General features: G+C 44.5%; 4 protein-coding genes across 11 annotated transcripts in view; 1 reads left to right on the top strand and 3 right to left on the bottom strand.

The window, feature by feature from the left end:
- Positions 1–6,939, bottom strand: part of LOC122827221 (nck-associated protein 5-like) — a 126,084-nt gene extending 119,145 nt beyond the window's left edge. Inside the window, exons 1-2 of one of the 3 annotated variants that reach the window (XM_044109920.1) lie at positions 6,793–6,939; positions 6,016–6,244 (exon numbers count right to left, since the gene is read on the bottom strand). Coding sequence is in view for 1 of the 3 variants with exons in the window: in XM_044109918.1 (XP_043965853.1) it covers positions 472–593 (122 nt within the window). In the remaining 2 variants the exon portion in view is untranslated. Of the gene's footprint in view, positions 1–471; positions 726–6,015; positions 6,438–6,792 lie in introns of those variants that run through there. The other 2 variants (XM_044109921.1, XM_044109918.1) reach the window with 2 other exon arrangements.
- Positions 6,940–7,865: 926 nt separating this feature from the next.
- Positions 7,866–11,590, bottom strand: LOC122827223 (glycerol-3-phosphate dehydrogenase [NAD(+)], cytoplasmic-like). 2 transcript variants are annotated; one of them, XM_044109929.1, is made up of 8 exons: positions 11,143–11,590; positions 10,684–10,861; positions 9,591–9,731; positions 9,385–9,523; positions 9,170–9,282; positions 8,850–9,083; positions 8,636–8,742; positions 7,866–8,341 (listed from the first exon to the last, which is right to left on the bottom strand). In XM_044109929.1, exons 1-8 carry the CDS (start codon positions 11,181–11,183, stop codon positions 8,245–8,247), a joined length of 1,050 nt encoding a protein of 349 aa, XP_043965864.1. In that variant the 5' UTR covers positions 11,184–11,590; the 3' UTR covers positions 7,866–8,244. The 2 variants fall into 2 exon arrangements, with proteins under 2 accessions (XP_043965864.1, XP_043965865.1); XM_044109930.1 differs by having other exon boundaries at positions 11,368–11,562.
- Positions 11,591–12,124: 534 nt separating this feature from the next.
- LOC122827222 (oxysterol-binding protein-related protein 11-like) lies at positions 12,125–23,215 on the top strand. Of its 5 annotated transcripts, none has more exons than XR_006369996.1 (14): positions 12,125–12,544; positions 12,679–12,747; positions 12,815–12,990; positions 13,112–13,191; positions 13,271–13,453; positions 14,180–14,384; positions 14,843–14,973; positions 16,258–16,398; positions 17,096–17,546; positions 17,820–18,006; positions 18,304–18,486; positions 18,560–18,713; positions 18,789–18,932; positions 19,007–20,213. XR_006369996.1 is itself a non-coding variant. In XM_044109927.1 (14 exons), the coding sequence occupies exons 1-13, from the start codon at positions 12,429–12,431 to the stop codon at positions 18,852–18,854; spliced, it is 2,142 nt and encodes a 713-aa protein (XP_043965862.1). In that variant the 5' UTR covers positions 12,125–12,428; the 3' UTR covers positions 18,855–18,870; positions 22,795–23,215. The 5 variants fall into 5 exon arrangements, 4 of the variants coding, with proteins under 4 accessions (XP_043965862.1, XP_043965861.1, XP_043965860.1 ...); XM_044109927.1 differs by lacking the exon at positions 19,007–20,213 and adding an exon at positions 22,795–23,215 and having other exon boundaries at positions 18,789–18,870; XM_044109926.1 differs by having other exon boundaries at positions 18,789–18,870.
- The window catches only part of LOC122827503 (protein unc-80 homolog), a 43,510-nt gene continuing 40,785 nt past the window's right edge, over positions 23,070–25,794 (bottom strand). The window contains exon 66 of the mRNA XM_044110509.1: positions 23,070–25,317. Coding sequence (XP_043966444.1) covers positions 24,886–25,317 — 432 coding nt within the window. The 3' untranslated portion in view covers positions 23,070–24,885. The remainder of the gene's footprint in view (positions 25,318–25,794) is intronic.

Genomic DNA, 25,794 nt, shown 5'->3' with positions numbered 1-25,794 from the left:
ATTCAAACTTTATTTTGAGTTAGTTAGCTAAAATATTGCAAAAGTGCACAAATAATATTTTAATTTTTTTTTTTAATCTACATATTTTCAAGCAGCTATTTATGTGTTCATATTGATTTTTTGTTTCTGATGTTTACTTTAATACCTGAAATATTGGAAGTAACTATTGGATCTGAACATACTCCACATACTTGGGGAGCAAGTTCCTTAATTTGCAGGGAAAACATTTTATTTCTCTCTCTATTATTTAAGTGAATTGCATAAAACCCTAAAACAAAAACCACCACTCAGGCTTTGAATGAAGAGTTTATGGTCTTAAAGAAACACTCCAACATCTTTATGATGAATAAAATGTTAAATGTTGAACTTTTGAAACTTTTCCAAGCGTATCTACTCTTGCGCCGTACGTGCAGCAGAAAGCGATTCACCATGACGACGCGGCTACAGAAACAAGTAGGGAGTGAAACTTACTGAGCGCCGGCCGGTTCCGCTCCGCTCAGCAGCTCTGCAGCTCCCAGACTCTCTGGAGTGTTTGGGTTGGGAAGACGGCATGATGATGATGTGGACTCTCCGTTCATGGCAGCTGAAAACATGCCGTCGTAAAATTCCCCTGGAAGTGCTGCAGCCAGTGGTGGTGGTGGGGGGTGAGGGGGATGAGGTGGGAGGTGAGCCACACGCAAACACACTTTAACCCACTATCTGCGCTGCCAAGGCTGGAAGTCTGCAGCAACACCCAGTAAAACTTGTAAACAGAGAGGCAGAGAGGCGTGGAGGGGAGGAGAGGTTCCTCATTACATCAGCAGCAGCTGCTGACAGGCCTGTGTTTATTAGCCAACTGCCAGGACCTGAGAGGCGCTGCACATGCCTGCAGCACTCAAGACGAGCCTCATCCAGCTGACTGACACGCAACTGAGCTCCAAAAACAATCAAACACTGAAGGGTTTCTTCTGAAACTCTTGTTCAGAACGTCTTAGTCAGAAGTTTCAGGTTAGACTCATGCTAGCTGTCATCTCAGTGAGAGCTGCTGACTGGACTAAAGAGCTGCTGCTCCTCAAGCTGACATTCCTGCAGCGTCTCCAGCCTCCTAGCTCGGCCTGCTCTTCCTCCAAAGCTCTGGCTCTGCTGCCTCTAAACGCAGGCACATGACTCTCAGCTTGCTCTAAATTCTCTTTAGAGCCCCCAACAACTCTGCTTTTCCTCAGCTTCTCTGTAGGGACCCCACACTGCCATCCATCCAGGAAGAAAGGGACCAAACCCCACCTTGTCCTTCATTAATTATTCCTGCCATTATATTTGCTGTCAATTTTTAGATGGGAAAAAAAAAACAAAAACTCCTTCACCCAGTGAAAGTGTTGTAGTGCATTTGTCCTCAGGATTTTCATCCTCAAGTTGCTGGAGGATTTGTGCAATTAAATTGCTGATGTCTCTGCACTCATTGGATGCATAACATGATTCAAATCCAAGTAATAATGTGACTCATTGCTAATTATGCATTTCTGTTGTTGCCGTCACTCGCCTCCACCCTATTTTTACTCACACTCCAACAAAGTGAGTGCAGAAGATGTCAGAAATATGACTCGACTACATAAATCACATCCACACGAAAGAAAACAGCCCTTCCAGAGGCAGTGGGTAATATGTCAAACTTTTATTCTAACTTAAAGGAAGCACAAACAAAGGTAAGCTATGAGTAAGGGACGTTAGCAGCGTTAGCTATATTCCTCTCTACAAGAATGTTTCACACAGCCCTCACAAAGAGATTTAGTCATTATTAGCTATACATTTTAAGCTAGCTACCTAAGATGGTAGTTACCTTAGATAGCTAACCTATGTTTGGCAGCTAGCTTATGAGGGTAGCTAGCTACCCAACTTATGTCGCTTATCTAGTTAAGTTAGCTACCTATGCTAGGTAGCGAACTTAATCTTTGTAACTTAGTAGCTAACTAAAAACATTATATACTGTATGTTTTAGGACACTACTTCCCATTTTTTGTCATTTGTTAACCACCGTGAGCCACAAGCTAATGTCAGCTAATGCTAATGTGGAGGGCGGCTCTTGATCTCCACTTGGTCTCAGCCACTAAATGTTTTAGTGGCTATGGAAGACCTCCTTAGTCTCACAATAGGAGGTCTTCACTACAATAAAGCCTGGTAAAAAATCTGAAAATCACTTCAATAGAACCTGTCTGACAACACGAAGCAGGCTAAAGACATTCAAGCTGCACTGATGAGAAGCAAAGTCTATCAGCCTAAATTGGATTACAGAACCATTTTTAAGGTTTTGGATATAAAAGTGCTTGAGATGTTGTAGTATTAACCCAAACAGGCTGGTCATTCTCAGTAACCCTCCAATATGGCTGACATAAAGCCATTCTGCAAAGAAGAGAGGGTCACCTTGACCATTGGTTATGGTTGAATTCTTAAAAATGGTCATAAACAACAAAAACCAAAGAAATCTGTAAGGGGGCGTAGAATTTTCGTGACACTGATGCATTCCTCCTTATGTCTGCAAATGGCATCCTGTCTATTGTGTTTTTGTTGGACTGAAGCTGAGAATCTGCCACAGGATCCGATAGACAAAGAAAGCCACGGGTTCAGCTGAACATGAATGTCAGCAGCTAATTGGATAAAAACAGCCCTGGGATCAAACATTCAGAAGTCAAAGGGTAGTAAATGATTAGACGGCCTACAATTTCTCTCTCGCTCTCAGTTCTTTGATTGTGAGATTGGAGATTTGTGATTTGTGCGCTTTATCTAATAGACGGAATGTAAAAAGACTCGGAATTTAATCAAAGAATGCATGACCTTTAATTGACTCAATAAATGGTGCCGATATGTTCCATATGGTAACCACAGGGACCGTCGCTTTAAAGGTCCTGGCATGGTTTGCTACCTTTGAACAGCAGGACAATAATCCACATCTTGTGAGCATATGCTCCTCTTATCAGAAACATTACTTCGATTCTCAGTCTCCATCCCAAACTACACGCTGGTTTCAATTATCTCCCCTCCATTTACTCTCATCTGCTCCAGACAATGAGATTTCTACCATCCTCACGTCACAATCTAGGCGCAGACGGAAGTTTCTCACTGTTGCTAGTTTATAAATCACTGAATGGTTTGGCACCACAATACATTAAAGGTCTACTGCTGTTGTATCAACCTTCCAGACGTCTCAGGTCTTCTGGTACTGGTTCTGCATCCCCAGAACCAGAACCAAACGAGGAGAAGCAACATTCAGCATCTTTGCACCACAAATCTGGAACAAACTTCCAGAAAACTGTAAAACAGCTGAAACACTGACTTCCTTTAACTCTCGACTATAAACCCACTTGTTTAGAGTTGTATTTGAAACGTAATTAATTACAAATTTATTGATGGAACTTGACTTAATGTAATGTTTTGATTGTTGATGCTATGTTGCAAGATTTTGTGTTTTTGTGTTTGATTTGATGTAAAGCACTTAGAAATGCCTTGCCGCCGAAATGTGCTATACAATGTGCTATTCCTTCAGCTCCACGTTTCGTCATCAGCAGGAATGCCGAGAAATGAAAACCACTGCAAACTTTGGTAATGAAAGCACCAGGCGCTCCCAGAGGTCCAGATGTGCGGCGGCTCTGTCAGCACAGAACATGATTTGATATATATACGGAGAAAACAAGTGCAATCGTCAGGTATAAACTGCTCCGTGATCAAAGTGGCCCCGCTGCTAATTTGCATAACAAACATGTCAAAGCCACAAGACAGAAACGGCTGCAGAGGCGTGTGGTTTGGATTTCTCTGGAGGATCTGTGCAGGAAGTGGCTCTGTTCCTCCATCACCGTGTTATTTGCAGCTGCAGTGGGAAGCAGGTACTGCTGCTGGTTCTTCGCCTCAGAGCACGCAGGAAGTACGGTCTCTCGGAGACCCGAGAGAGGCGCGGACGCATCGCAAGAAGAAGATCTCAGCTTCCACAAATCAGAGAGACGCTGATGTCAGCGACTCGGAGAGACGGAGCGAAGGAGATCCAGACGGAGCAGGCGTTATCCGGCTCGGACCACATCAGCTCGTTGACACGTCAGGAATGTTTTACACCCAGGAGATAAATTACTTTTGTTTTGTTGGGGGTTTTTTCAGTTACTATTCTCATTGGAGAACTTGATGCACAGTTTCAGTTTTCTACGAACTCAGGCCTTCACGGGTTTTATGAGAACTTTACATTTCCACTGCGTTTTCTGAAAAATAATACGATCATACACAACGGATCGGTTTCAGAGAAGTTTTCATCCACAGGAGCCCACACTGATCTGCCCCTGAACGTTGTTTTTCACATGCCAAACCCACAGGGGGCAGTGTAGTGCTAAGCTAAAACCTGTTAGCTACTCAGCTTGCTTCAAAACAACTACCACGTCCTGTTAGGAGTTAAACATGGCGCTACGAGGTTCATTTTTACTACAACGGGGATACTAGAGTCATTTTAGGTACAAAAAAGGAGGAGCACGTTTTCACTACAAAACTCTGAAATTTTGAGATTAATCTGAGAAATTGTCTTAAAAAAACAAACAAGGGAATTCTCTGAGCTCAAAATGTTGTAAATTTGCAAGAAAACAATCAGAAATTTTGAAATTACTTTTCTGAAAGTCAAAAATGTTCAACTCTGCAAACTCAAAATATTTCAACTTTTTCTGTTTTTTTCTGAAATTTTCAGAGTTTCCTTCTTGCAAATTTTAGACCTTGGGAGCGCAGAAATTTTAAAGATTTTTTTCTAGAAGATTTCTGAAATTAATCTAAAATGTTCTACATTTTTGGTCAGAAATGCACTCCTTTTTTAAGTAAGAAGGCCCTAACACGGCGTCATATTTGATAGATATATAGGTTGAACTACTATTAAATACTGTATTAGGACAGACACTTAATAAAACTAGACGTTGATTGAGAATCGCGTCAAAGTGAGTATGTGGATACTAAATCTCCATTTTCTTATGAACACATGCAAACACAAATACAGAATCTCAAATGTCCACTTTAAAGATAACAGTCATTTTTAGTGATATTAAGCAGAGTTTTCACGGTGATAAAAGACAAAAAGTGTATAAAAGGAATTCGTTTTCCCAGACATCGTGTTGACTCTCACTTCCGTTCAACCATTTTAAAATGGAAAACATCACAGTGAACGGTGGATCTTATTTAGTGCTTGTAAAGCCGATTTTTCCAGACCCCATTCTGATTCCTCGTCACTCGGTTTTGACGTGGCGCCGCCTCGCGGCGCCTCGCAGCGCCTCGCGCTTCCGGAAATGTGAAGGTGAGAAAGCGTGTCGTTCTGACCCGCGCTGGCTCAGTTCTTTAAATAATCATCGACCCCCTCGGTTTCTCCGGGGATTTGCAGCCGAGACGTTCATCCGTGGAGACACAGGTGTGAGAAGCCAACTGTGAATAAAGCCTGGCTCACGAATCCCATCTGGACCCAACGTAGAGTGTGCTAAACCGGGGGTCTTCGTTTGGTTTTGGGCAACAAATCATCCGCAAGAAAGAGAAACCGGCGGAATTTTTGGAGTTTTCGACATTTCATTGTGGCTCATTTTTAGAGAACAAAATACATTCATGACACATAAGTGGATGGATGGATTTAAGTCCTCTGGATGGAAAGCAGCTAAATGTTTCTTCTCCAGCCAACCCTCGTCAGCAGCTTTCATGTGAACTTTTTCCTTCCACAGAAAGTGGCTCCCTTCGTAACCGGAGTCCCACCACAACCACAAGTTGCCGTGTTTTTTTTTTTTACATTTTGCCGTGTCACGTGCAACACACACGGCGGGTTAATAATCAACCAGATTTAGCCGCATTGACAGACGCGTGTGTCAGTGGAGATCGACTAACTCAAAGTAAATATAGAAATTTCTTTTCTTTTTTTTTTTTTCTTGATGAGAGTGGAGAAACGTAGAGTTTGGGGCTAACAACGAGGGAGGGGAGCACATCTACAGGCTTTCCCATCCAAAAGGCCTCCTTGTTCTGCATGTGTGTGTCCAACAGACAGGTTACCGTGGTGATTAAGCTCCTCTTTCAAGCCCGGTCCCATCTGAAGGTGTACACCGTCTTTGAAACAGAAGCTTGTGGGCTCTCGGGTCGCCTCTGACCCGCCTGATGACAGTTCCCGTTCAGATGAGAGGAGCCGTGGCGATACGGAGGAGCCCGCAGAACCCGGCTCTCCCACGGGAACCCGGGCAGGGCCATCCTGGTGCATTGTGGGTCGCCGTGGAGGCCTGTCAGCCTGCAGACAGCCACATAGGGGGGATAGACAGTTAGCCAGCGGTGAGGGAAACGGGGATCTGCCTCATAGAGCCGTTCAATGGAAAACAATGAAGGGTTGACTGACTGCAGGGGTCATCATAATTGACTAAATATGCCCTCTTTTAAAGGTGGAACATATTTCAATCAGTTATAAAGCCCTTCGTTATTTACAACTTGCTACAATTATTAGGTTTATATCCGATTAGCACAAGGAACTATCTCGTTATAATAAAAACGTTCCTCGTTCTCCAGAATAAGGGACAGCTCCACCTTACGTCATGTGTCAATTGTGACGTCATTGCGCAATATTTCTTATTTCATCCACCTGAAGAAGAAGATGTTGTTTAGATGCAAAAGAGGGATTTCATTAACAATTTTTCTTTTTCTTCCATAAATCGTCTCAGTTGCTGTTGGCCTCAGAAAACAAGGATTTTGTTTTTAAAGCAAACTTGCAACTTCAATCCAGAAAGTCAAATTAAAAACTATCGTAATGCCAACACGCAAACAGCTGAGACCAATCATGCTCACCTAAACTGCAGAAAGCTTTAATCACTTTAAAGCCCGCGGATTCCTTTGTTCCCATTCCTTTTCGCAGTTGCAGAGTCTCCTGTTCTTTGAAAATTGCTACATATCAGTATTTTAGATACATTTTTCGAATTAGCTGCAACTTCCGACCGACAGAATAGTTAGCAAATCAAACACAGCTGCGCTGCGCTTTCTACTTCGAGGAAACATTTTTTAACTTAGGTCTGGTTTAGTAAGGAGAGCAGTGCCATCTAGTGTTTGTAAATGCACATTGCAGGCTGTTGGCTTAAATCATGGCCGGTTAGCATCCTAAAGGAGACTGTAACAGTACGTAGAAACAGCAAATAATCGAAAATAACTAAGTCTGACATGTTAGCCAACGACCTTTGGCGCATGTCTTCCCTCTGTCTTGTAACCCACGGTCCTGTCTCTTTAGACCTGATATGCTATCAGTTGCAATAATTAGTTGTAGCTAATTCAAATGCTAAGGTGCTAATGTACATTTGATTTCATAATCTTCATTTGACCTAATTATGTTTATGACTACATTTGCTGATGAAGTAAGTTGCCATGCTCCTTAGCTCTGAATAAACCAATTGTTTGAATGAAAAATGTGTATTTTTCACTCAAAGTGTATTTGTATTTTTGATATTAGCACTAAAACTGCTACATGTAAGCTTTTAGGTTAGCAATTTGCCAACCCTCAAAACTGGAGGCTTTTTTCTATTTCCTGTTAAAAAGGATGCACCAACACAAGTGAGTGTTAGAAATCAGATTCCGAAATGGAAACTCACCAAAGGTCAAAGCACCAGGGGAATCCAAAATGTTTTTCTGGTCTAAATGACGGGACAAGGAAGCAGTTTGTTGCTTAATCGGCTTTTCATGCAGTTACAGCGGTTTAAAATGTAAAATCAAGTGACTGGTCCATCATGATTGGTGCAATGTTATCACATTGTGGCATACAATGTGATAACACAGATTTGTAACATGTATAATGTAGCTTCAAATAGTGTGATTTTCCTGCCATAACGCTTAAAAGTTGATATGTTTTCCACACAAAGAAAACAAAGACTTCATAGCTTCTCGTAAACCAATTTTAATAAGTCAAACACTTTCACGTGAAAATAAAAAATAACACCCGCTATTGGTTTTCTGAGATCAGGGATGTAGATGGTGTAGTGATTATATAAAAGTAAAAAAAGTGAAGACACTTCTGGCGCTCTGACTTATAAATGGTGAATTTGGACCCATTAAAACATGAAAAAAAAGAGAGTTTGTATTAATGTTTGTTCCCACAGAGTGTAGCAGTAAAAATAACAATTAGAAAAAGAAACACACTGCAAGCCAAAGTTAAACACTCTTCACGTGCCAGGTTGTCTACTAAGTTGTGCGCTTGTATTGTGGATCTCTGCCACCCTCTAGTGGTGGGAGATTGATATTGCAGCCAGTTGGAGGCTACATGTGCTCGGGGTGGTTCTGCAGACAGGTGATGAACTCCTTCACCTCCTTCCCTTCATAGCAAATCTGGTAGACGGCAACAAACAAAGGAAACCTGTTGGACACAAACATTTCACAGCATTAGGGATAGAAAACACAAAGTGTGCATTATGAACACACACAGGGGAAACAGAATAAGCTTATTGACAGGTTTAAACGTAATGTAACTAACAGCTTCTACTGTGTCCCACAAGATATAAAAGAGTCTTTCTGGAAATTTTGGAGCATTTTTACAGAATTCCATTTGTGAGGTCAGACAGTGATGTTGGACGAGAAAACCAAACAGTGGGCATGTAATTTTAATACTACTTATGTATAAACCTATGTACTAGAGGTGGGGGGAACTTACTTCCTGACTAAGCCTTGGTTTTGGAGGATCTTGTAAACCTCGGCGGAGGTCTGCGGACCCTGCAGCTTCTGGCCGTTCAGCATCTCAGCCTCCAGCTCAGCGATGGACTACACACGGAAACACAACGCTCCATGACGCCTGGCAGCTAGCTCATTTCAATTCCATTAAGTGAGGAATGGGAAACGTTGCGATGCACTTCCTGCGTCTGACTCACTTTGGAGGTTTTGACGAAGGCCTCGGCGACGCGGCGGTTCCGCCCGCCGTAGCAGGTGGTGATGAGGTCGGCCACGCCGCAGCTCTCCAGGAAGGTGCCAGAGCTCACCTTGCCCTTGCAGAACATCTTGGCGAACGCCACCATCTCCATCAGGCCCAGCCGGATCACCGCCGCCTTGGTGTTGTCGCCGAACCCGAGGCCGTCGCAGAAGCCGGCGCCCACCGCCACGATGTTCTGGGATGGGGATGGAGAGGGTCAGAGAACAGCTGGTCAAGGGGAAAACAGGCGAAAGTTAGCTATGTGCTGACACGTGTGTGTACCTTTAAGGCGCCACACAGCTCCACCGTGTCACTCTCGGGAACCACGGTGATGCGGAAGTTGGGCGTCTGCAGCAGCTCCTTCAGCAGCTGGCCCTGCGCCTCGTTCTTCGCCCCTTCATGGAAGCGGAAACATGAGTCAGACTCTGAAACTGGAAGTCAAACTGTGGGCCGCTAACATCAGCACTTTTCCCATTTGAACCAAAATGAGAGCACACCAATGGTGGTTTCGCAGAACTTTTCGTCGGCCACCTCGTTGGCGATGTTGGCCCCCATCAGCACGCTGACGTCGATCTGCAGCTTCTCCCTGATGATGTCGGAGATGAGCTTCAGGCCGTCTGGACCCTCGTCGATTCCCTGCGGAGCAGCACAGCGTTCAGCAGCGGAACCCTCTGCAGCCCAACTCCTCCAACACAACCCCAACCTTAATGAGAGAAATCCCGATGGCTCCCTCCATCACGTGAGGCTTCATCTCGTCGCAGAGTCTACAGATGAACTGGTGAGGGATGACGAAGACCAGGATACTGGCTCCCTTAACGGCTTCGGTGATGTCAGGAACAGCCACCTGGAAACACGGCAACCTCCGTCACTAGAGACACCAACCCAGCCTGACGTCTCAAAAGTGTTGACCAGGCTATGGCCACACCCAAAGCTCAGGACATGAGACACAACACTGATTTCATGAGAACGAGACGAGATTTGATTACTTTCCAAAAAAACTTCAAGGGTCAGATTTATGCTCGATTCGGCATTTTTATAGATTTCGCAACAAACTGACTTGTCATTTTTATTTCAGCAATGAAACCATAACTATACCTTTGCTAGAGATCAAGCATTCATTACAGAAATGCTCTTATTGAAATTTAGGCAAAAAATTATTTTATTTTCTCATTTGACAAAGAAACAATTTGTTTATGTGGATCTTTTAATGTATTTCTAATATTATATATATATATATATAAAAGCCTCAATGAAAAAGCTGCACAATGCGCATGTTTCTGTTTATTATTCTGATTACCCAATTAATCATCAGACTAAGCAATTAGTAAAATAAACATTAGCTGCAGCCTTACAGCCAATCAGCGCCAAGGAAAATAAATGGCAAATAAATGGCACTCCCGGATTGGCTGTTGTGCAAAACGCCAACGTGTCTAGTAGATATCTCAGCTTCCAAAGTGCATTTTGTTTGGAATATTATAGATCCGAAAAACAAAGTCCACGAATTGGCTAATTTTCTATGAATAATTTAAAGTTACGTTCCAGGAGAAAAATCTGCAAAAGCTGAGCTGTGACTAGTCGGGGGGTACTAGGTAGAATAATTAGTAGATATTAATGATTTTTTTAAAAATAATTCCATCTATGGATGGTTAAGCAGTCCCAGAGCACACTTTGATCTTTCCCAGTGAGTACTGCTCCGCGCCCCAGAACCAAGACAGATAAACTCTCTCCAGGGACATTCCCGCTCCTGTATGGACAGGACTGTGGAGGATAAATTCTCGGAAACACCAACACCCTACCACATTCTTGGGCAGCTTGTGTCCCGGCAGGTATTTGACGTTTTCATGGTCGGTGTTGATGATCTCGGTGAGCTTCCTGCCGTCGATCATCTCCTCATAGACCCACATGTTCACCATGGGGTTGAAGCGGTTGGATGCCTTCACATTGTGGCCGATGATCTTGGCGATGGAGGATCCCCTGGAAGAAGAGCCACAAGTTCAGGATGGAGAACTCCAGCCAATCACAGGACATTATTTAACAAAGGGTGACAGGTTTCGGTAAAGCTTTTATGCTAATGGTTTATTTGCACGTTTAAAAGAAGAGGAGAGGACATTTAAATCCATGGAGTGACACAGGGTAGAGATATCAAACTATATTAACCCAACAGGTTTGAATCTGCCGAATTCAAATTTACTTAAACGCTGACCGAAACATAAAGAAGCCATAAAGCAAAAAACATGAACATAGAGTAAAGTCACCAATTTCCAGATCCAACGATGCAGACTTTCTGAGCAGGCATGTTGAAAGTGCATAAACGCTTTGCCAGACTGAAGTATGTGTTGTTCCCCACTCGCCAGTAGAACTTCCTTATCCGCCCTGTTGTTGCTAAAAGACACCCCCTCCACCTTGAGCTCGCCACGGTTCCGCCTCCCGCTTCCTCCCGTGGAATTTCAGCAACCTGAAGTGTTGCGCCGAGCACAAACCTGCTAATCTCAAAGGATTTCCAAAAACTTCCTCATTCCAGCTCCACATAAAAGGTTTAAATTACTTTTAACAACGATAATAAGGCAGCCGAATATGGGGTTGGGTGCATAAAAAATAAAATACACCAGCAAGGACGCTGCGCCGATTGATAAATAACCACTAAATAATTGGGATACCTCTATTTATAACGTCTACTATTGAGCAGAACTCTGAATGGTTAGTCTTCCGGTTTGTTAGACTTTCAAAATAATGGTGCAAATGGTTTTAAGACTGCGAGAATAAGCAAATTAAATTCACAAATTAAAAATTCTAATATTAACCAAAAAGTAGCTATTGCTTTATTTATTAAATTTTTTAATTAAAACTACTTAATCTTAGCAATATAAGATTTATTTTTAATATCAGTTTGGTGTAAGACAGACATTTCAACATTAATCATTGTGGTGCAATTTGGTCAAATACTGTAAATTTCTCTACAGTGGAAATAAGTTACATCAATGAGGTGATAAATAATTTCAGTTAGTAAATCGTATGACTACATTTATCCTAAGAATTTCGAAAATATGGAGGTTTGAAATTTGATAGAAACAGCCGAGTGAGCGTTCTTAGGTGCAAATTGAATAACTCTGAATGTACTTCATACGATTTGTACATTGAAAAACTTTTACCTTTTTACAAAAAATTCTTTATTTTGTGACATTAGCAGCGGGATTTCTTATTGCTTTATTTCTTTAAATCCAAACCGGAAATGCGCTACAGTCAAACAGTCACGTGACAATCGCGTTCCTGCCGAGGCAGTAAATAGCAGCAGCTAGCGGAGGTTGTTAACCCAGCTACACCGTTTCATGATGTTTCTTCAGCCGTAGTCCCCTCACTGTCCGAACGAGGGCTTCAAGCCGGTTTTCCCAGAGGCGGATAACGACTTTTCCTGGAGTGGGACGAAATCAGAACCCAGAAGCTCGAGTTGGGTGATCAAATCTCAGCTTAGCATCAGAAGTTTTAGCCTCCGCCGCCGCAGGAGGAGCAGGGTTGACGGAGGCAAGGGCTCTGCCTTTTGACCATGCAGGGGGAAACTGCGGCGGTTCGGGTCGCGGAGAACGAGGGGAAAGTGGATGTATTTCCCCCGAACAGAACCCCCAGTTCGGGGAGAGCGGGCGGGAAGAGCTGGCAGTACAGGTGGGTGTTTTTGCTCTGTTTACCTGCCAACCTGACTCACCTGAGTGAAGGGGCGGACTTTGCCCTGCGCGCTGACTGGCAGGAGCCTCTGATCATCAATCTGTGTTAACCTTAGCATTTCTGTCTGTCCGAAGCGATCACATGGAGAACATAGACGGCTACCTGATGAAGTACACTAACCTGGTGACAGGCTGGCAGTACAGGTGAGTTGTTACCTGGCGCTGGCGCTTTAAACCGGGTGTTCTGATCACTGACAGGCTGCTCCTCTAGGTTCTTCGTCCTGAACAACGAGGCGGGTCTTTTGGAGTACTTTGTGAACGAGCAGTCCCGCTCCCAGAAGCCCCGGGGCAGCCTGCCGCTGGCCGGGGCCGTCATCTCCCCCAGCGACGAGGACTCCCACACCTTCACCGTAAACGCCATCAGTGGAGAACAGTACAAGCTGCGAGGTGAGTCCACCATCATCATCCAGCTGCTGGTATTGATCTGCAGCAGGTCCATTATGTGCAGCCTGTGAGGCGCAGGATCGATGATTCTCTCTCCTCTGTGTGTGTGTGTGTGTGTTTATAGCCAGCGACGCCAAAGAGAGGCAGCACTGGGTGAGCCGGCTGCAGATCTGCACTCAGCACCACACGGAGGCCCTGGGCAAGGTAGGAGAGGTCCCGCCTGGTTCTCGTTCTGACCCAGACCGGCTCTGGACCATCTCGTCATGTGTGTCTTGTCTCCCAGAGCAACCCAGCCCCCAGCCGTAGGTACTCTGTGGCGTCCCAGAGCAGCGCCAGCTCGCCGTTGTCTCTGCGGCGGCCCAGTCAGAGCGCCTCGGCCCTGTTCGGCTGGACGCAAAACCACAAGGGCTCCGTCTACTCCAGCAGGAAGTCGCTGACGCCCGACCACCTGCTGGACGCCAGGGAGGTACGACACACACCCCAACATGGCCGACACTTGTCTTGTCTGTAACTGGTTTGCTCTCTGAATCATGTTGAATCAGCAGATGGAATGATTCAGGTGGGTCTGGTTTTAGTTTAGTTTAGTTTTTTGGTAGAAAAGTGATGTTATTCCCCCTAGATCCAGAACTTCAACGGACTTTCCACATTTGCTGTAAAGAAAGGCATCTAGTCTTCACATCCACTTTATATATGTCAAGTGTTTTATAACACGTATCCTGTTATAAAAACAGGAATCGGGTCTTTCTAAACACTTCTCATATTTAGCAAAGTTTAATAAATTAAATCAAAGCTGATTTGGGTTCTGCAAAGTTGACTTTTCTAGATAGAATTCATTCTATTTAGTTGTAAAACTACAAATATTTTTATGTTGTACTTAACATTTCCCATTGTAAGAAATTGTTACTATTCTTGAACTGCAGTTGGGGACCTCAAAAATATCAGTGGCCCCTGGGCTGCACTTTGGTGCCCCCTGCTGTAGAAGGGAGGGCAAAGTGTGATTTCCTGCTGATGTGTAATTAGCTGTATTGTCTCAAATCATGAAATATTCAGCAGTGGGGTGAGGTGAGTGGTGGGGCGCTGTGTGTCCAGCAGGGGGAGCTGCTGCACTGTTGGCATCCTGGCAGGCAGCAGCAGCAGAATCAGAGCTGATGTCGGCTCATCTCTGACCAGATGTGGTTCTGTTTGTGTCCAGATGATGAGCCAGGCCCAGGGCCAGCACCGGGACCTGATCCAGAGCATCGAGGAGCTGCCGGCGGCCCCGGGCCCTGGCCTTTCCCCCCTGGACCAGGACCTGCTGATGCTGAAGGCCACCTCCATGGCCACCATGAGCTGCCTGAGCGAGTGCCTGCACATCCTGCAGCTGCAGCAGGTGGCGCGGCAGCGGGCCGCCCTGGGAGGTGAGTGGCTGGAATTATGCTGCATTATTGATGGGAACCGGAGCAGCTGGCCGTCTGGGCAGGTAATTAGATCTGCACCTGTTAAATATTCACCTGGGCAGGTGGAGCAGGCCGAGCGGCGAACGGCGGTCTGAGGCTGCAGCAGCCCACACAGCAGCGCTCCGATCCGCTCCGACCCGCTCGCTGCCACACTGCCTCGGCTAAATGTGTCCCAGTTTCACAGCAGATCTCCTTACCTGGCCAGCAGCCGGCCAATCAGAGCAGCAGGAGTCTTCTTGTGGGCGGGGCCACGCTGCGGTGATAGCCGTGGTCTGAGGCGGTGCTGTGTTACTCTCAGTGGGACAGAGCAGCAGGTGGAACTGCCGGGGGGGGTGTGAGGAGGGGAGGGGGTGCCACCATGAGCTCGGCCGCTGACGCCTGTGCGGGGCCCGCCGCGGGGCCCTCGCCTGCCTCCACAGGGCCCACCATCGAGTGGCTGGAGCGGAAAGGGGCCGACGACGTCCTGAAGAACGGCAGCAGTCCGCTGGGCAACCACACCCCACTGGAGGGGGGACACCTGCCGCTCAGCGGCCCCGACACCTGCTCTGAGGTAAGAATGCTGTTACCATGGAGATGGGCTCCCTTCACTGCACGTTTTGTTGTTTAGTGTCACTTCATTAACTTCAAACATGATCAGTGTTTATCAATAAAATGCTCGACCTGGGTCATAACTGTTGTGTTTCTCATAAATGCCGTCATTAGTTTCAGTCACATATTTATGAAGTTTAGCCATTAAAATACCTGTAAATAAAACCGGAACATTTCTATAATTAGTGGAAAAAGTCACTAATTTATAATTGATCTTCAATGAGGAGACATTAAATCCAGACTTCTGCAAGGGTTTTCACACGAAATGATTAAAAAGTCAATCAGAAGAAAGTGAAAGAGCACTTTCTGTTTTTTTTATGTTTCTTCTTTCTGCTGCCTTTCATTTTATTGACTTGTATTTATGTTTGTATTGTATATAATTACTTTTAATGTAATGAACACATTTTCTAACAGGAAGTAGCGTAAACTTTTAAAAACGCATTTTGGTTTTAATTTTAAACACAAAAAATAGTCATGAATTGGAAATATAAAATGTCAAAGAAGCCAAGAGGGTCCTATAAGACTCTAGTTATTTCCTGCACAGTTTGGGTTGTGTCGACGCTAACAGTGTAGCATACGGCCATCCTGGAGTGGACCAATCAGAGTTAAGAAATTAGATTTAATAAGCTGCCATGCGAGTTCCTTTAAATCCACCAGTTTGAACCAGAAGAACTTCTATGACATTATAAACTTAATAATTAGTGGTAAAACTTGTGAGTTTTGTCTACTGTGAGAACAACTCACATTCATAAATAAAAATACAAGTCAGAAATTAATATTTCGAGGATTGTTTGCAAGGGACATGGGTAATAATGATTTTATGACCAATAACTGATATTGGTTGTCAATATCGGCCCAGTTCCACTTATTGGAGCGATGGCGATTAAAACTGAGGAGCAGCTGGAATATGCAGATGCTGCTTTTTATTTAGCAACCTAAGACATAAATAATAAAAAGTTTGTTTAAAGCCAACAAACTGGGTTTTATAGTGTTAATAGTAATGACTAAATATTAGTTGCACATTGACTAAAGTTAAAAACCCACAAGATAAAGAGATTAATTTTATTCTGTGTCAAAATCTCATTAAATTATCTAATTTATTATTTTAAAGAGCAGCTTATTGTTTTTTGAGTAAAAAGCCATTTTAAGTTGTTCTGGATGGAGATCGGACCAGAACCAGCAGAGTGTTACTGTAATATGTACTGTAAGGAGCTGCTTGACCTTTGCCCTGGGCGTCGTCTGGCAGGAGCAGGAGGAAGTGGACCCAGAGGACGAGGTGGAGGACTCGTTCATGGACACGGAGGAGGACCTGGGGGCCGTGGAGGAGGAGCGCAGCGTCATCCTGCACCTGCTGTCGCAGCTCAAGCTGGGCATGGACCTGACCCGGGTACGGCCCGTCCACCAATCACAGAGCAGGATCAGGTTTCAACCTGACAGCAGAAGGGGAAGCTGTTAGTTCAAAAAAAAAAATTTCCTGCTAATAAAGCATCAAACTTCAAAGGGTCCCGGTTTAACACCTGGATGGCTTCTCTCTAGTTTCTGGTTAAAACTGAACTAGGTGGCCTGCACTGCCCCCTTCAGGAGACCAGGCAAACAGCAGTTCTCTTGCTCTGGTAATTTTTGTGGCTTTTAATCAGTTTTACCACATAATCTAAAATCAGGGATTGTAACACCAGTCACAATCAAATCAAATGCTGTCGCTTCTGTTCTGCACCAGGATTTGCAGAACAGCAAATCCTGGATTTTCCAGGATTTTCCTGATGCAGTTTTAACAATAAAATCTATTTTTATTATAATTAGGATTGATGCTCTTAACTTTGATATTGGATGAAGCTGCTAGCTGCTAGCCAAAACATTTACAGACTCAATGTAGTGGGACTTTCTAGACTTGGTGCATTTCATCATTTTTTTTCTTATCTACTCTTAAAGATTGGAAAGAAGAGAACTCATAATTAAGGTGATTTAAGGCAGGTAAACTGGGATCTCCATAGCAACCAGAAGCTGCCAGCTAAGTGCTAAACATGTGCTGTGGTCAGTTGAGGTTTTCGGTTTGGAGGGTGTGACGTGTAAACCCGTCCCTCCAGGTGGTCCTGCCCACCTTCATCCTGGAGAAGCGCTCCCTGCTGGAGATGTACGCGGACTTCATGTCCCACCCGGAGCTCTTCGTCACCATCACCGACGGCAACAGCCCTGAGGACCGCATGATTCGCTTCGTGGAGTACTACCTCACGTCGTTCCATGAGGGCCGCAAGGGCGCCATCGCCAAGAAGCCCTACAACCCCATCATCGGAGAGACCTTCCACTGCTCCTGGAGGGTCCCCCGGGGGTCCGAGGCCCTCCACGGGGAGGCCGAGCCCCTCGCCGAGGCCCCGGAGCCCTACCAGGTGCGGTTTGTGGCGGAGCAGGTGTCCCATCATCCCCCGGTGTCTGGCTTCTACGCAGAGTGTCTGGAGAGGCAGATGTGTGTGAACACACACGTGTGGACCAAGAGCAAGTTCATGGGGATGTCCATCGGCGTGTCCATGATCGGAGAAGGTCAGTGAACGCATCCGCCTGTGGCATTAGCGTTAACTTAGCTTCGATGAGCTCTGTGCTCTCAGTTCCTGAAGGCATCAGGCTGTGGGATATGCTGCCTCTTCTGTATTTAATGCCGACTGGAAAGAACAGATAGCAGCTGATGTATATTTAACGGCGGCTGTGAGTAATTAATGAGGCTTATCAGAGCCGGTGGGATTGGATGTTCAGCGTCTGGTTTCACAGCTGCCTCTCGAGGATTTGTCCGCTCTGATTCCCGACGTCTCTGTCCAGGTTGCCTGCATCTGCTGGAGCACGATGAGGAGTACACCTTCACGCTGCCCTGCGCCTACGCCCGCTCCATCCTCACCGTGCCCTGGGTGGAGCTGGGCGGAAAGGTCAACATCGCCTGCAACAAGTCCGGATACTCTGCCGTCATCACCTTCCAGACCAAGCCCTTCTACGGCGGGAAGTTACACAAGTACGTACCGCTGGGCGCCATGGAAACCACCAGCTAATCCTCCCTTCAGCTGCAGCTCCATTAAATGATATGGTTAGGGTAGAGATACTGGCGTCACACAACACCATCTGTTGATTGGAGGATAGAAAAACAACTGGTCTGTCCTGTTAGCATGATGTCAAGGGTAGATAGCCAAACTTCTATCAGCTTCCACTAAATACAGTATTGGTATAGAGCTTCAGTGTTAGCTTTGCTAAATATGACGCTGGCACAGCACTTTGGCGTTAGCTCCTGCTAAACGTTGTTGTTGGTGTTCAGGGTAACGGCAGAGGTGAAGCACAACCCCACCAACGCGGTGGTGTGTCGGGTTCAGGGCGAGTGGAACGGCGTGCTGGAGTTCAGCTACACCAGCGGAGAGACCAAGGTGGTGGACGTCACCAAGCTGCCCGTCACCAGGAAGCGGGTCCGGCCCATAGAGAAGCAAGCGTCCACAGAGTCCAGGTGGGCTGGGTTCTGGCGGGAAGCGTCCATGTTGGCCATGTCCGTTGACCGACGTGGTGAACTCGTGTTGCAGGCGCCTGTGGCAGCATGTGACAGAGGCGCTGCGGCAGAAGGACATCGATAAAGCCACCGAACACAAGAGGATCCTGGAGGAGCGGCAGCGGGCCGAGGAGCGGCAGCGGGCCGAGACCGAGACGCCGTGGAGGACCAGATACTTTGATCGGGAGGTGAGCGTCCATCGCAACCGGCCCTTCCTGTCACCTAGCAGCAGGAACCACACTACTTCCTGTTTCTCTCTGCAGGGTGAAGGCTGGGCTTACAGCAAGCCTCTCTGGAAGAACTCAGAGTCCTACGTTTCCTGTCTTTAAGTCCAAGTGGCTGAATGTGAGTGAATTGCACACAGTTGGGATGAAGGCGGGGCGCTCTGGCAGCCGACGGCCAATCAGGTGACGCTCGGAGCCTCAGAGCACGAGCTGCCGCCCCGCTGCTCGTTTTTATATCTCGACGTATTCTTGTACAGGTACTAACAGCCTTAAGATGGTTTGGAGGGTTGGGATCTGCTTGGTTTGCTTCTTTTCTCCACCTTCAGCTACACTTCGGTTAAAGAGGGGCGTTTGTTTGAGAGAGAGAGAGAGGGGCGAGCGACGTGCTGAGACTGCTCTAGATCAGCAGCTCATCCAATCAGGACGAACGTCACAGGAAAACCGCTCCTAAAGCACAATGCACAATGGTTCACATATCTAAACTGGTTGAAGAAATTAAAAATATTTACCCCAAAAGTCTTTTCAAGAGATATCATTCATCTATATCTACATACATATATGCTGGAATGACAAGTTTTGGCCTTCTTCACTGTCTCACATATTCATTAATTTGTTCTTTGTCTTTAAGTGTCTGGGTTTTTTTTCCAATAAAATCTGCAATTTAGTTTTTCTGTCGTTAATTACATTTTAATAAGTTAATCCAGCATCTTCAGGTTTTATTTAATTCATCTAAACATGTAAAAAGTCACTTTACTCAAACCATTTATTACATCTTTAGTGTTTATAAACACGTAATAACAGGTTACTAAGGGGTTAACATTGCTTTAAGCACGCTAATTTTTCAATTTTTATGAACCATTCTGTGTTTATCAACAACTAATAAAAGCTTCACAGTTTATCCTGTGACTGTGGGGCCGCCATGTGGTTCCTGTAGCTGCTGGTCTTGCTGGGCGTCAGCCCCCCAGCTCCAGGTGGCTCTAGCTCCGGCCCTGCCCAGCCAGTAGAGCAGCTGGTCCGGGTTCTCCTGCATGGCTCTCCTCTTGGTTTTAAAGCGGTTCTGTTTGTTCCCTCCTCCCTGTGGAGCTGGAACGGTTCTGGTTCTGTGTGAAGAACCCGTCCCAGTGACCCCAGTCCGGTTCCAGGCGGGTTCAGTCCACTCAGCCATCGATAAGCTACCCCACCCCCCCACCTGCAGTTCTGGTGCCTTAGCGACTCCTCCCTCCTCCAGGGGGAGCTGGTTGTTTCCCACCAGTGGTTAACCTGAACAATGCACTGACGTCTGCTCTGTTCTCATGTTTTAATTTTCTATTTTCCTTTAAGAGTCAGAGCTTGGGAGTGAAAGGAGTCACTTTTTATTCCGGGTTTGGACTTCTTGTCGTCTGTCTTGCTGATTTGTGAAATGCACTGATCTTGCAGCGGAACGGATGTGCGCTAATAATCCAATAAAACTATAAACTGACAACAGCCTTCATTCTGTTTTTGTTTTTTTTTTTACATTCGCACACAACATGGTTCAAAACTATTAATACTCTATAAAAAACCCCACGAATGATTAGCAGATCAATGTACTCCATTTCTAAGCTCAAAGTGAGCTGCTTTAATAATTTGTCATTTAAGGGCCAGTGCTTTCTAACAATTCATATTTGCTACTCTTAACTAAATGAGTTACAACAACATGTTAGGGCCATTGTAGATAGAAAAGGAGAAAATTTCTCACCAAAAAAATCGGACATTTTCAGATAAATCTCAAAACATTTCTAGAAAAAACAAGGACACCTCCGAGTTTAAAAAAATTTGAAATTTCCTGAAAGTTTTTCAGAAAAAGCTGAGGGTTTTTTTTGGGGGGGGGGGGGGTTTCCAAGCAATTTTTCTACTTTTCAAACTCAAAAATGTCCCAAGTTTTCCTAAAAAAATTATTAAATCTTTATTGTTTAGCTCCATAAGAAAATAAATTTCTTCTAAAAAACTGATTATTTTCCACATATTTACAATAGAAAAAAACCAGGATATTAGGATGTTAGTTTCCAGTTATCAATCATTCTAAGGTGTCTCAGAAGAAGAAGGCAACTCGTTGGTTAGCTCACCGGGCTGATGGCCGTCGTTCCGTTCATCAGCGAAGTCGTGGTTTCCCGTCACGCTCATTTCTCTGGGTGAGACACGCTGCAGCGGGGGCGTTTCAACGTGGGGCCGCCAGGGGGCAGTAGAGGGCCTCGGAAAGAATTCAAAGAAAGGAATTCAGTAGATTTTTCTGCCATGTCACATTTATGAAGCTGCTTTGCTCCTCAAGCGTGAAATGAAAAGGCTAAGAAAAGAAAAGAGAAAAAAAAGACTTTTTTAAAAACATATGAAGTGTGAAGATTCAATAAATTTTAATCGGATTCATTTAAAAATTCATGCTTTCTTGTGGTAATTTTTATCTGTCAATATGTTCAGTAAACTCATGATTACCTGACAGAATTAATTTCCAACTAAAATCAGAGGGTGTGAGGCAGTGTTTATGCTAATGAATGTAATAACTATTAAATAGTAAATAAAAGTGAGAAATTCCATTACGCAGTGGGTTTATACCAGGAAGTAGAAGCTAATGCAGTTTGGGGGCGTGGCATGGTAAAGTTTGGGAACCCCTGATCTAAATCACAGCAGGGATGATTGGTTCCTTTAGCAATGAGCTGGAAAACCAGCGTTACTGTTTATTACAGAATTATCTGTCACTGAAACGGGGTTGAGGTCAGTTCAGTGACCTCAACCCAGTTCAGTGTTTAACGTGAAAACGGTGGAAAGAGAATTGTTTGGCTACTGAAGCTGGCTACTTGGTGGCTCTCACCGATGTCATCCAGCTGACTCTGGTGTTTGATAGCCTGGTGAGTTCAGGGTATTAGCAGGGCAGCAAGTTGAGCTTTGGATTCTCCTAATTTCAGTGGCTCTGTGCTCCCTTCGGATCGTCATCATTCAGGGGATTCGCCCTACATCGTGGCGTTCCTGGTGAGAGTTCTGAGTGAGGAATCGGTGATCAGTCTGCCGGCTCGGCTGCGGTTCCCAGATGGGATGCTGGAGGATGGCGTTTATATCCAGCGCCGGCCCTTTAAGACTATCTGGATATTGTCTCCTCCGTTCTCCATTGTCACGATTTCATATTTAGCATCATTGTTGTTCAACAAGGGGATCCTTCCTGAGAGATGGGATGTGTTCAAGGTGAGCACTTGGGCAGCTTCATCACCAGAGGGCGCTCCAGAGTCAGACAACAAAAATTAAAAAGCTACCTCAAACAATGCTGGTCTCCAAAGCCTTTTGCTCAAGCTCTGACGTAACAATTGATGCAATTTTTATACTGACGGTACGTCGCGTAAAATAAAGTTGACATTCGCATATTTATGATGTATTTGAATGTAATGCATTTTTCACATTAAAGTTGATTGAAGAATAATAAAATTCCTTTACACAAACTAGGCAAAATAATATGACCACTTAACTACTTTTATGTTGGTTTGTTGTTCTTGATTCTTAGAGGCATTGCTGGGCATGACTAACTAAAAAGCTAGCTGCATTAATGCTAGAGCACTAATCACAAACAGTTCCGCTAATGCTAAAGAGCAATCCCAACATAATTAGTGAAAGCTAAAGCGGTACACAAACATGGTATTGAAAGGAAGGGTTAGGGTTAACCTGGTCCTAACTATACTTATATTTGTACATTAAAATTGACTGGCTACACAGTCACTTGTCTCACTTTGGAACAGCAAAAATGGCTGATTGAGGCATGATCCCAGAGAACTCAGTAAGATTTAGATTCACTTCATTTGAGGGCCCTCAGTCTGTTGTGGCCCTCAAGTCCTTCGCCGCGTTACTTTTTTAATCGCTGTTCACAAAACAAGTGAACAATCTCCAATTCATAGAACAGATTCAAGCAAAAATACACGAAGAAATTGCTGATACCTAGATATTGGGTTTTGAAATTAGGTAGAGGTAAAGTTGTACATTTCTTCAACTCATTTTAACGAGAAAAAGTTCTGCAATTCTTCAGATAATTTGTGTTTTTCTCTTGCAGGATGCTCTGATCCTGAAAGTGGTTCAAACAAATGCCATAGGATGGAACTGCTTTCTAATGACCTACTTTGGAGTTTGCAGCAGGTCCGTATGAGAGCATCGAGGTGGTCCTGAAGCGTTCGTCGCTGCTCTCAATGTTCTTCACAGTTGGACTTCTGGGAAAAATCAGAAACTTCAAAGAATAAACAACAACAAAAAAAGTGTATTTTCAGCTCAGGTTTTTTTTTTCCATTTTTCTCAAGTCTACTTTGTCAACAGAAAAATCTTCAAGCAGGCTGTAAACAATATTTGTTTATTTAGATATCTGAGAAATATTCAAGCAAGACCGAATATAAGACATTTAAAGGGAAACAGCACATTGTCTGGTATGTTTGGAATATACTGCCCTCTACTGGCAGCAAAGAGTCATAACAGCAAAATTTGACAATATAATTGAACCAAGGAGGTCATGTTAATCCTGTTTATTTAGCAGGTAAAAAGAAACTGCATTGTGTCTCATGCAGCCATTGTTACAGGTTTCCAGGAAAAGAGCTACATTAGCACAAAACAGGAAGCTATTCAGCCAGAGTCACAGTGCGTTGGTGTTAATTATGGCACAAAACACCTCTAACCATGTCAGGTAAACACAACTGGAACTGAACAGATGAAATGATTCCCTTAAGGCATTAGATCAGCAACGAGGTTCATCACAGCTGGAGTTTTTTCTGCTGGACGACGACGACGCAAACGTCAGGACGAAGAGAAACTCGACACGTAGCAGCGCAACAAACAAGCTAACTAGATAATCTACGGGTGTGTTTCTATTGTTTTACTATTAGAACACAGTCAAAACACAATAAATCTAATTTAAAGGGGCACTGATTAAATATTGCTTTTCTCTGAACAATGGGCCAGCTGTTAAAGCTTCTCCGCTTTTTGTTTTCCATCATCTGTTGGCTCCTGATGGCTTAAAATAGACATTTGTATGACTAAAGTCACTGACAAACAAATACATATGAATACATTTTCACTCTCTATTAAATAAATGCTCAATATATGTTCTTATGCCACATAATAAAAAAGACTAAATTCTTTTTATTAGCTTTAAAATGGCTTTTAGAGACAGCGCCCTCTACAGTTACAGGTCAATCCGGTGAAGATTGGTACAAAGACACAGTACCTAACAGTGGGCTGATTTTCTGCATATGATTTTTTTTTCTTTTTGTTTGCAGCTAGCTTTTTGTTTTGGCAAAGCTTCATTGTAGTCAGTATGAGCAAAGGTGTATGGAGACAGTCCTAGTTAAAGTACAACTCAGCTAGCTCCACATATTTTCACTGTGAAAGGATCTTCCCTGCGCTCCAGCCTTTAAATTCCCTATGAAAACTGTGACTTCCTGTTTCCCTGGGAAATAAAGATGATGAGACACCGAGGCCAGACACTCTTCAAAGTGGAACTCAGAAGGAATAATCACAAGTTTTCTTTCTTCTATCCAAATATCCACTTATTAAACATTTACAAGTTGTGCTAAGACTACACAACCCGTTTCCATGACAACTGTTACCTGCTCTCTTCGTATTGACGACCTGTGGTGAAAGGGGGGAGGGGAGCCCTTTCTGTCCTACCATCACAAATGTAAACGTGGAGTTTACTAGCCTGAACTGGGACAATGTGAAGCAAGGTAGAAGAGCTGTGATGCTGCGGGCCTCTATTATTGTTGTTTATGCTGCCAAGCTGACTGATATCAAAAGCGAATCATTAAAATTTCATTATGAACATCTCTAAAATTAGGTTTAGCTGGTATAATTTCAACCTCTGTGTGGCAGCAGAGTGTTAACTATACACCTTCTGGTACGTGTAAAATATGCAACAACCAGCATTAGAGTGACACTTTAGACCATGGTGCCAGTAAATGTAGAGGGCGTGGTGAATGTGAATATGATAGGGTTCCTTCTTTTGCTATAAATGTCTGTTAGAAGCTTTAATATTTAAGACTGATAAATATGAGGCTGAAAATATAGTTTAAAAATAAATCTCTGAATTTATGAACGAAATAGTTGTAATGATAATAAAACTCTGGTGGAGCTGAACTAGGATGAAACTCTTCTTCTGCTGTCACACGTGGGACTCATCCAGGTCCAGGTCGACAGGAGACAGAGGGAGTGGGAAGCGGCGTGGCGAGCGGCGGGGGGAGGCGGGGCCTAGCAGTGGGGCCAGCAGCGGGTTCTCTGTGCCGTCGTCCTCGCTCAGCCGCAGCAGGGCGTCTCCGCGGGGCAGCAGCGCCGCCGTGTCCTCGTCCCCGGGGCTGTCCCTGATGCTGGACGCTGGGGGCAGTGGTGGCGGCGGAGGGGGACCCGGGGCGGGGGCCACGCTCAGCACCGGCAAAGGGGGAGGGAGAGGTGAGGAGGTGCGGGACAGGGGGAGGGGTGAGCAGGTCCGGGATGGGGGAGTGGGGGTGGACGGGCGGGAGATAGAGGGTGGGGGGGACAGGCTGCTGCGGAGCCCCCACTGCTCCCTCCTCTCCTTGCTGCTCAGGGCGGCGGGAACCTGGGGGCGGCAAACAGCAGGGTCACACAAACCACCTCAACAACGCCTCCTGCTGTCAGCCCTGCTGCCACTTCACTACCACAGAAGAAGAACGTCATCACTGTTTATTATTCATCGCAGATAAATGATCAGATGGTGGAGCCACACCGCCGCATCTGATTGGTCGGAACTGATCAGATGATTTCATGACTGGAGCCAGAAACATGCTGCTGATTTTAGCATTTTAAGTTAACCTACATAGAAAATGGAGTTTAACAGAACTAGCTTTAAAAAAAAAGAAAAAGAAAATAAAATATTAAACTTAAGTTAGTCAACTTAAAACAAAAAACGACATAAAAAAAAATTAAACAAAAATTTATTACAAAATAAAGTAAAATAGTAATACAATTTAATGAAAAGAAAATTACATAAGACTAATTAAAATCAATTTCAGTTGAAATAATTTTAAAACTATTAAAAAATAAATGGCAGTAAAAA

The sequence above is a fragment of the Gambusia affinis genome, linkage group LG24, assembly GCF_019740435.1.
Source record: "Gambusia affinis linkage group LG24, SWU_Gaff_1.0, whole genome shotgun sequence".
NCBI classification, from domain to species: Eukaryota; Metazoa; Chordata; class Actinopteri; order Cyprinodontiformes; family Poeciliidae; genus Gambusia; species Gambusia affinis.
Note: the sequence above shows the minus strand (reverse complement) of the source record. Positions and strands in the feature narration are given on the sequence as shown.